This window comes from Elephantulus edwardii, unplaced genomic scaffold (genome assembly GCF_000299155.1).
Source record: "Elephantulus edwardii isolate Elephantulus edwardi_28Jun2011 unplaced genomic scaffold, EleEdw1.0 scaffold00377, whole genome shotgun sequence".
NCBI classification, from domain to species: Eukaryota; Metazoa; Chordata; class Mammalia; order Macroscelidea; family Macroscelididae; genus Elephantulus; species Elephantulus edwardii.
Genome location: NW_006400127.1, coordinates 1,077,783 through 1,087,876, shown reverse-complemented (window position 1 = coordinate 1,087,876; position 10,094 = coordinate 1,077,783). Strand labels below are relative to the sequence as shown.

The 10,094-nt window shown below is 38.6% G+C and overlaps 1 protein-coding gene and 1 pseudogene across 1 annotated transcript in view; both read right to left on the bottom strand.

The window, feature by feature from the left end:
- Positions 1–10,094, bottom strand: part of FGD4 (FYVE, RhoGEF and PH domain containing 4) — a 95,594-nt gene that overhangs the window by 19,826 nt on the left and 65,674 nt on the right. The window contains exons 8-10 of the mRNA XM_006902181.1: positions 9,796–9,854; positions 9,327–9,473; positions 1,913–2,085 (exon numbers count right to left, since the gene is read on the bottom strand). Of these exons, the coding sequence (XP_006902243.1) occupies positions 1,913–2,085; positions 9,327–9,473; positions 9,796–9,854 (379 nt within the window). The remainder of the gene's footprint in view (positions 1–1,912; positions 2,086–9,326; positions 9,474–9,795; positions 9,855–10,094) is intronic.
- On the bottom strand, positions 3,678–5,446 carry LOC102849885 (annotated as a pseudogene).

The window sequence follows — 10,094 nt, the reverse complement described above, 5'->3', positions numbered from 1 at the left end:
AACAACAACAACAACAACAAAAACAAAGGATTTTTAAATTTTAGAAGCATTAGAGTAGGGATGGAGCTCTGGTAGCCTAGTGGGCAGAGAATTGTGCTGCTGACCCAAAGGCAAGTGGTTCGAATCCACAAGGGACTCTTTCGGAAAAGATTGGCTGTCTCTTCCTATGTGATTTACATCTGACCTAATGGCAATGGATTGAGTTTGAGAGCAGAGGTTGGTGCTTAATTCTCTGTTCTGTGACTTTCCTGTTCATAGGGTTACTATGAGTTGTAGGTGACTTGAAAGCACCTAACAACAATAGTATTTGCAAGACCCATAAGGAAAAATGAATGCCAAACTATACCTTAAAATATCACTATAGTAGATTAATTTTAATTATAGATAGCACTCTTTCATTGTTTTCTAGAAAGTTCATTCATAAGATTGCTAGGCTGTACTATAGTGAGTCTCATATTCTGCTTTGTTTGTTTTACCAACCATGATTATGTGAGGGAGATATTAATGTGAAACTCTATTTTCTACTTTCCCACTCAAAATAGCATTTAAGAATGCAAATAAAGAAGAGATTCTGTCAGAAGTCCTGGTTGCCAGAGGCTGCCTGACCCCAATATTTTATTCTTTTCCTATACCGTCCACCTGAAGGGAGTGGGAACAGCCTGCCTCTGTAACACTGTTGGCTCCGACATATAGCATGGAAGAATAGGCAAGAACAAAACATTTGTGGAAGACAGCATGCCCCGGGCAGAGGGCCATGATGGCTCACCCCGAACTGAGGGCCGAAGACAGCCCGCCCCGGGCAGAGGGCTGTGACGGCTCGGGGCAAGCCGTCATGGCCCTCAGGGTGAGCTCCTCAGTCCCCAGATTGTGCCATCTGACCCCTGGGTAGGAAAAAAAATGCCTAGGGTATCCAGAGAATTTTATCTAGGCTACTTTCTGCCACCCTCTCCCCCAATAAACCTGAAAGCAGCATCCCCAAAACCCTTCTATATGTAACTCATAAGTTTGTTCTCTCTAGGTTTGCTCCCTTTCCTATAGGCAACCTTACCACTGAATTTTACTTCAGACCTGACCCCGAACCCAGTGCCAGTGACAAAAAGGAAATACAACTGCCAGCTAAAGAAGCAAAGGAGGATGGAGCCTCTGGGTTCAACCAGCCATCCCCACTGGACCCACCTGGGAAAACACTTTGCAGCACAGAGGGGAGCAAATGACAGGAAAATACCTTCTAACAGAACAAGAAGGCAAGCAGCCTTAACCCAAGACCACCAGTAAGGTGATAAAGTGTCCTCCCTTTCCCCCTTCACATCAACGCCCCTGTTTAGCATGAAGAAGCCAGAGAGTCAGCATCCAGTTCCCAAATCAATAAGACAGTTGGTTTAATTACCATTGGAAAATGCTTATAATTCCCCTGTAGCATCTGTTCCCACTGGATCCTTTTCATTTCCTTCACCTGCTCCCCCCACCAAACAATTTCTGCAGCTCTGCAACTGCATCCCTGCCCATCCTCACCCTTCTGCCCCCAACCCTCGCCTCCTTGTACCCCCAACATGTTTTTCCCCAATAAAAAAAAAGTAAAAAAAAAAATTTGTGGACCCAAAAGAGATTTAAGGGCAGAAGAACTAGACTAAAACATTTTCTGCCAATTCTCAAAATTTTGGCATGTTGTCAACAACCTGATCTTTAAGCACCTTTTAAGTAGGAAAACTGTTTACTGAATGATTTCTGGGAGGGGGGGGGGGCTATCATAGGCATTGAAGAAGAATTAAAAGACGAATACTACACCCTTGACTTTAAAGCTGATGTCTCTCCATTTATTTCCAAATGAATTCCAGAAAATCCTCCGAACCATCCTGTCTTCTGACTGATCAGATGCTTTTAGGGAACAGAGCAGCAGGAATGGCTTTCTTACCTGGCCTGCAGTTCCAGGGTTCTCTCTTTCCCAGACACCTGGAAAGTATGTGGGTATTCTTCATTGTGAGTCTCTACAATCTTCATTCCATCAATGCCAACCCTAGTACGAACTGTGAATTTAGAACCCACCAAACTGAATCTGGGCACACAGTACAGTAACATGTTGTTGAACTGTAAGGAGATACAGCATACAGAAACAAAAAGGAAAATCAAGACAAAAGAGAGAAAGAGGTCAATATTAAAAAATATCCATGGATACAAATTCCAAGGAATTTCTAAGAAATATGATACTTTACATTTGTTGTTGTGTACCATCAAGTCAGAAGTGACCCACAGCTGACCCTCTGGCAGGTTTTCAGAGGCAGTTAATTGCAGAGGAGGAGATTGCCCATCCTTCTCCCACAGAGCAGCTGATGAATTTGAACCTTGTACCTTTGGGATTGCAGCACAGCTTCTAGCCACCAGCCCACCAGAGAGCTCCATTTTACTTTATTAAATTATATAACAATTACAGATTTTACAACTTCATTATACTGGTATAAAAATAATTCTTACATTTTTAACATAAATTTTGTTAATTCTCATGCTATTTTATTAAATTTTAAGTAAACCAATCATCACTTAGGGAGCTTTGTGGTTTAGTGGTGAGAAGTTTTATTGCCAACACAAAAGGATGTGGTTCAAATTTACCAGCTGCTCTGTGGGAAAAAGCTGGGCAATTTACTGCCTGTGAAAACCTACTGGAGGGTCAGTTATTTAGCAGTATATAACAAAATCATGTCGTTCTATTCCTTTAAGAAAATGTATTTTCAATTACCTTTTAGCAATAATTTATTAAGGACCATCCTTCTTGTGCTTGGAAGGGTGGAGGGACAGCACAGGAGAGGAAGACCCTGGATGAGATGGATTGACTCAGTAACTGGGGAAATATGGGGGTATGTGTGTCAGAGACAATGAAACTGGCTCAAGATAGAGCAGAGTTCAGAGATAGTGTACATAGGGTTGCTATGAGTTGAAGGTGACTTGACAACACATAACAACAGCAATATATACCAGTAACAGAAATTCTAAATTTTGTAAATTGGAGCTCTTATGTATCAGAATTTATACCTGTGTATTATTTGGGGGAAAGTAAAAAAAACAACAACAAAAAAACCCCAAACAAACCTGTTAGAGGAAAAGAATAATTCTTTAGCAATTAATTTTTTCACTACAGTATTTCATGTTAAATTGGAATACGTTGCCACATTTCCCATTCACATTTTAGTATGTGGGATTAGCATACTACATACATCTGTAGAGTAAGTAAGGCCTGTGGCCAAGATCAACTAAGTATTATTTCACAGGCAGACTCCGAGTCCAGACTAGAAGCATTCAGGATGCCACTCAACACCCTCTTCTGCGGGAAGATTACTGTATGTAAGAGTCTCAGGCTGTTGAGAAGATTAACTGAATGAACAGTTAAAAAGTGCCAATAATAATAGTGCTTTGTACATATCAAGTGCTTAGACTTGACAATGTCTTTTCATTTCACTTTCTTGAGATTTGAGGCCAGACCTGCCCGCCAGGCCCTCTGTTCAGCCCCACCATGCCGTGAAATGTAAATGGATAAAATACTCCATGTGAAGGTGACTGTCCACTAATGTTCAGTCTGGAAGTAAATTTCTCATCAGTTGCTTTTTTCCCCCCTAAAGCATTTATTGAAAAGGTATTTAAAATATCACTCCTTCAAAAGGGATACACAATTACACTGGTCATGAATCTTAAATAAAACATTGCAAAGGCAAGTTTTTTCTTTTTTTGGTCAGCCTGTACAAAGTATAGCAACAAAAAAAGTGTGAGCCAGGGCCTTGGGAGTTGGTTTGGATTCCCTTTCGACTGGTGTTGTGGAGAGCGTCCAGGATAGATTCGGCAGTGTGTTTGCTCACATTCTTCATAACCGGCTGGTCATCACTCTCTTGACTCTTGGTTGCTTTGAATACTTTCACCACAAAGTTATTTTGCTCATGGTGTTGCCACTTTCTCTCCAAATTTGTAAGCTGAGAATGTGTCTCATAGTCTGTTTAACTTCTCCATTCTTTTATTTTTTTTTTTGTCTTTTTGCTTTTATTTATTCATTTAAACTTCAGTTCGACTGTATCCATTATTTTCTTAAAGCCATTTCTATGAGTTGATAATACTGTTCTCTCCTGTTGTAGTTTCTTTTTCTTTTCTTTTCCTGATGATGTCAAAGCTGCCAAATCACTGTATGTCTCCAGATCGGTTACCATTTTTAAAATTTTGCTTTTTTGATTATTGTTCCTCAATCATCTTACTTTCCAGAAGCTCCATTTTCTGTAGGCACTGACTATGTGAAGTCAAATTTTGAGTTGTACTCGGAGATTTTTCATTTTGATAGATTTAAAACTGAGGAGGTCCTGCATCATCTTCAGTTAGTTCTTGGTTGGTGACAGAGGATATCTGTTTCATATGATTCATATTTTGACTGCAGTACTCCAAAAGCATGACCATGCTGGCTTCGATCTGTGCCTGCCGTTCCAGTTCCAGATTCTTCGTTTCCTCAAAAGTCTCGATAAACCTGCCCATAGTTTCCTCACTTTCCGTGGATTTATGGTTCCTTTCCCTGTCTCTCCATGCTGGCTAGTTCCTGATTATCTTTTTTAACCTGCTCAAGTAATCGTCCTCTCTTTCTCTTCCACGGGTGATCCCATGTTTTTGTCTTCTGCAGTCATTTGTTCTCGGTGGGATTCTAACTCATAAAGTTTTTCATACAGCAATATAGCCTCCTGTTTTACCTGAGACTGTGCTATTTCAGCTTCCAGACTCGCTCTTTTCATGTTCAGTGAATCTACTTGTTGAAGTGTATCTAATTTCTGCAACAATTTCTCATTTGCTGTCTTCATCTCTGTGTACTTCACCTGTTTTTCTAGGGACATGCTTTTTGTGATGCAATCAGCTGCTTGTTTTTCCTGTTTAATTTCTTCTTCTACATTTATGATTTGATTCTCTTTCACTTGTCTTTCAGTAAATATGATATCCCTACCTTGTGTCTCATTTTGAGCTTTAAGTGTGCTGTCATTCATTACTTCCATCTCAGTATTGGCATTTTGGTATTAGGTTTACCTTCTAACATGTTGTAATCTGCTACTTTTCCTTGAAACTCTTTGGTTTCAACAGCTAAAGTCTTAACCCTCTTTTCATATGATAAATATACTGAATTCTCTTGGTTGTACATTTTTATTTCTTTAAGAAGTTTATTAATTTCAGTTGTCAGTTCACTTATTTTGCTCCTTAGAAGCTCAAGATAAGAAGATTTGTCTAAAATTTGTCTCAAACCTTGTTGTGTTATAGGACAGAACTTCTGTCTGTACAGCCCACCACGAGAACCTGGTCTTGCTGTTCCAGGAGGTGTTCCAGTTGCCACTCGAATATTTCCTGGCAGGGGTCGTATTCCTGAAGGAGGTCTTCCTGTCAACCCAATTCCACTCCATGAAACAGGGAGAAGTACCAAAGGTTTGTGATTACTGGCCATTGCTTGTTCGCTTCAACCACTCCTCGGGCACAGAAGGAGGGTGATAGCACCACTCTGAGGATGCTCTTGACCTGTAACCAAGGCTGCCGCCACCAGAATGCCCACCAGAAGGCCATTCACTCACTTGTCCACTCGTGGCTGCCCGATGACCATGTGTGGTTTCCTTGGCTCATCAGTTGCTTTTTGCATATTATTTTGGAACTTCCTGTAACCAGTATCATAAATTTCAGTTCCACATTGGAGAATGTAAAAATAAAGGACACTAAGTAAGTTTTAGGAAGCTCTGGTGGCCTACTGGGTAGAGTTGTACTGCTAAGCCACGGCGGTGCCTTTCTGGTGGTTCTGACCCACCAGTGGCTCTGCAGGAGAAAGGTGGGAAATCTCCTGGCAATTTACAGTCTCTAGATACCCACTGCAGGGTGAACTATGAGTTGGTTCTGACTTGATGGCAATGAGTTTGAGGTTTTGAAATATATTTTAGTGACACTACAGTGGCCTAATAAGTAAGTTATTTTGTGGCTAACAGAAAGGCTATACTTCTTTGCTGGATCAAATTCACCAGTGGCTCCATCTAAGAAAGATGAGTAATCTCCTCCCATCCTATTTATGGCCTTGGAAGCTCAATGGAGCATCTGAAAGGATTCAGTTCTGATTTGACAGCAATGTGTTTGAGTTTGGAGTAAATATATTCTATCGTGTACATCTTAGTACCACACCTTACATATACACATACATATACACATACATATACATATACATACAATTCTAGAGAGTGGAAGAGAGTGTCAATAACTTATGTCTTACAATAACCATCCACTCTGTTACAACCTCATTGTAGTATGTGGGATTTAAAGACTGGAGGATAAAACAACTCAGGGAAGTTCTCATCATCAACTTTATTGCTTGATTAAAGCAACAGTCTCCTTACTTAGTTTCCACGCTAGTGTTTCTTTCTTCCATCAAAGCCTCCTTGGGAGAGATTGCCCAAGGCAGAGGATACTCAGGAGCTACAGTTTTAACATCAAAGGGAGCAACATTTGCACTCTCAATCAATCAATAATAAGAAAACTGGTTCATTACAACTGCAAATTTAAGTGACAAATACAATGTCTAAGATTAAGCTCTGAGTTATCCAATACTTGTATTCAAATTCTCTTTAAAATTCAGCAAAATTCATGCATGTGGGATATTGCAGCATATGCATTTTGTTGCTAAGCCTATACAGAAGGACACATTACCTGTAAATATATTAATTTCTTTTACTTTTCATGACCACAGGTGAAATCCTCTCTTTTTAAGTGGCACTTTGCTTTCTAAATAACAACTACGTATTGATCTTCCATTACTTCAATCACAATTTAGTGCTAGTCTTTTTTCATTTTCCTGGAGATAAGGATGAGACTTTTTGCAGATATAAAATATTGCTAACCAAACAGCAGATGTCATATACATGACACTGGTCCTGTAGCAAAAGCCACCATCACTTTTCCCAGAGAAAATGTCTTGCCTCTGTCTGTCTCCTGGTTCTGAAAGAAGAAATGATAACAATGGTAGCATGAAGTAGATCTACTTTTCCTTTTAGTATAGGAGATACTGAAATTTCAAGAAGTTCCAGATTGTGATAAAGCCTAGAAAAGCAAGTCTCATCTACTCAAAAACTTAGAGAAATTCCCTTTCCTTAATTTTTGGTGTTCCTTTATTTATTTCAAGTCTCTTAAAAAATATTTGACTGAAATAATTATTTTATATTTCACAATGACAATTTCATTAAAGTTTGCTTAAAAGATAACAGTATATTGTTAGAGAAAAGTTTCTGTCTCTTACAGTCAAAATTTAAGTAACTCAAGAAAGAAAAATTGGTGCTAGTTAAGTGTCAAGGAAATGATTAACAGAACACCCTCAAAAAGAGCAATGAATAAAAACTCTTTGGTACTCTAATGATTCATTTGAGGTCTTTTTTTTTTCATATTAACTTTAGCATACATACTTCTATCCATGTTGTAGCAAGAATCAATATACCATTCTTTACTGCTATATAATATTCCACTGTGTGGACATACCTCATTTTTATTATCCATTAATCTGTCAATGGACACGTAAGTTGTTTTTACTTTGGGACTATGATTAATAATGCTGCCTGGAGGGACACTGCAACAAAGGAAGACCCTGGATGAAATGGATTGACTCATGACTAGGGCAATGGGGGTAGGTGTATTAGAGACAATGAGGTTGGCTCAAGATAGAGTTCAGAGTTGTAGTACATAAGGTCACTCTGAGTCACAAGTAACTCAACAGCACACAACAACAACAACAACATGAATATGAATATGTAAGTCTTTGTGTGGACATATATTTTCAATTCTCTTAGGTTATACAACACAGAAGCAAAATTTGCTTGGTCATATGGTACCCTATCATACTTTTAAAAACAAATTTTGAGACACTAAATACTCCTTTGTATTGCAATTAGTTCCTATGTATACTTTAAAGAATGGCCAGAACTAGATGCTAAAACCCTCTACATTTCAAACAACTCTTTTTATGGCTGGTACATGGCTTTTTTGGAAGCAGGAGTGGCATCCACTTCCTAAACAACATGCCTCCAGAAACTCTATGAACTTTGATAAATGTTGATAGTTGTAGAAGGGCTTCAGGCTTTTTGTTCATAGGGTTGCTATGGGTCGTGCTCAACTCGAAAACAATCAACAATAACAGCACATGGCTTTTGTTGCAGAACGTCTCTGTGTGTGATAGTCCGAGAATGTACTATGTACCTCAGTTTCTTTTCCTATAACAACTTTTACTGAGCTCTTGATCAATGTTGCTTGTTATGATTATCATTATCTGATCATTCATTATCCTAATGAGTCCCAATTTATTTCCATACTTAATAGAGACCATGGAAACTGAGAATTACAAGTGAGTCTTGAAACAATTTTTTAGTGTGGAACTCTTCCCCCTCAGCCCCGCATTGTAATTTCAAGGATATGAGGGAAAAGACTGCCTGCAAGAGTGGAGCAGATGAAAGGAACTTGTGTCATAAGCTCATACACTTTCCTCCTTCAAAGTTTAGGCACAAATCTTTCATTACTGCCCTTTCTTAAACTTGGAAAGGTAAGTAGTCATGCTTAGGTAAGGAGGAGAGCAGGAAGCCCTGGATAAGCATTGTGCTATTAAAAGAAAGCTTGGCAGTTTGACTCTACCTAGTGGCTATGAATATAGTCTCTTTCTCTCATTGTTGTCAAGTAAGAACCAACTCATAGCTGACCCATTACTGGGTTTCCAAAGTTGTAAATCATTTGGAAGGAGACTACATGTCTTTCTCCAGTAGAGCTGATGGTAAATTGAACCATCAGAGAGGTGTCACCCTGCTAGCAGTGAAACTCCCTATGGACTCAGGCACCAGAGCTGCCTTCAGTTTTCAGAAGTAAAACAAATTACCCAAGTTGAATATAAAAATGACACAACAATAGCTAAAAATTATTGGGGTCCTACAGTGAAGGTCATATTTGTGAGGATGGAGGGACAGCACAAGAGAGGAAGACCCTGGATGAAATGGATTGATTCAGTGACGGGGGCAATGGAGGTAAGGTGTGTTGTGTTGGAGACAATAAGATTGGCACAGGATAGAGCAGGGATTAGGACTGATGTACATAGGGTGACTATGATTAGCGGGCAATTCGACAGCACATAAGAATAGTAACAACACTGAACATGTTCCAGTTATTTGGGACATTTACTTTATGTGAAATACTGACAATAATGACTAATCCACGTCCTAAGTATTTGCTCTGGTGAGTCAGCAAGGATTATTTTCATTGTGTGTCTAACAATGTTTATGAACTACCTTTGGTGGACTTGCTTATACTAACATACTCACTAAGAAAAGATAGCGTTCTTGTGCTGATGTGTTCCGAGCAGCTAGTTTGAGAATCTGTCCTTCTTTTATTAGTTCATTGGAAGGATTGACAATATCTTCTTCTTCTCCCAACATTTCATAAATCTCTAGGAGTTTCTTTAATTTCTCCTAGGAAATTAAAACATAACAAAATCAAATATAAGAAGGTTTCACTTAGTAGCTCCACTAATACTACAACCTTACCTAAAATTAAGAATAATTCAGAAGAGATTGGAAATAAGCACAAATATTGGTATAAAACATGTCATTTATAGGCAAAATGAAACCTCGGAGAAGAAGGGAGAGGATTATTTCAGATAACATGAAATGTTCCATAAACATTTTTTTTTATTTTCCTGGGTCAATTAATTTTTGTGTGGAACTACAAAAAATGAATCTAAGTTACTGACATCTAACCAGAGAGTTCCTATCTCCTCTAAAAACCACTTACCATTTTTCTTATTGCACTATTAGAATGGCTTGCTGCGGTAGATATAATTTCAAGTGATTCTAAATGGGAAAAAAAGAAGAGTAAATAAATAAGCTTTGTCCCCACTATACTACGAGATAGCTGAGTAACATATACACTAAAATAAGATATCTGAGACCGATGGAATATGATAGGAGAAGGGGCAGTTAATATTTACGAACTGAATACTTTCAGGGTTTCATACATACAAGATTATTTGAAACTTGAACAAAGTTTTTTTCAGATAATATATTTATTTAAAAAAATAAAATGGATCAACA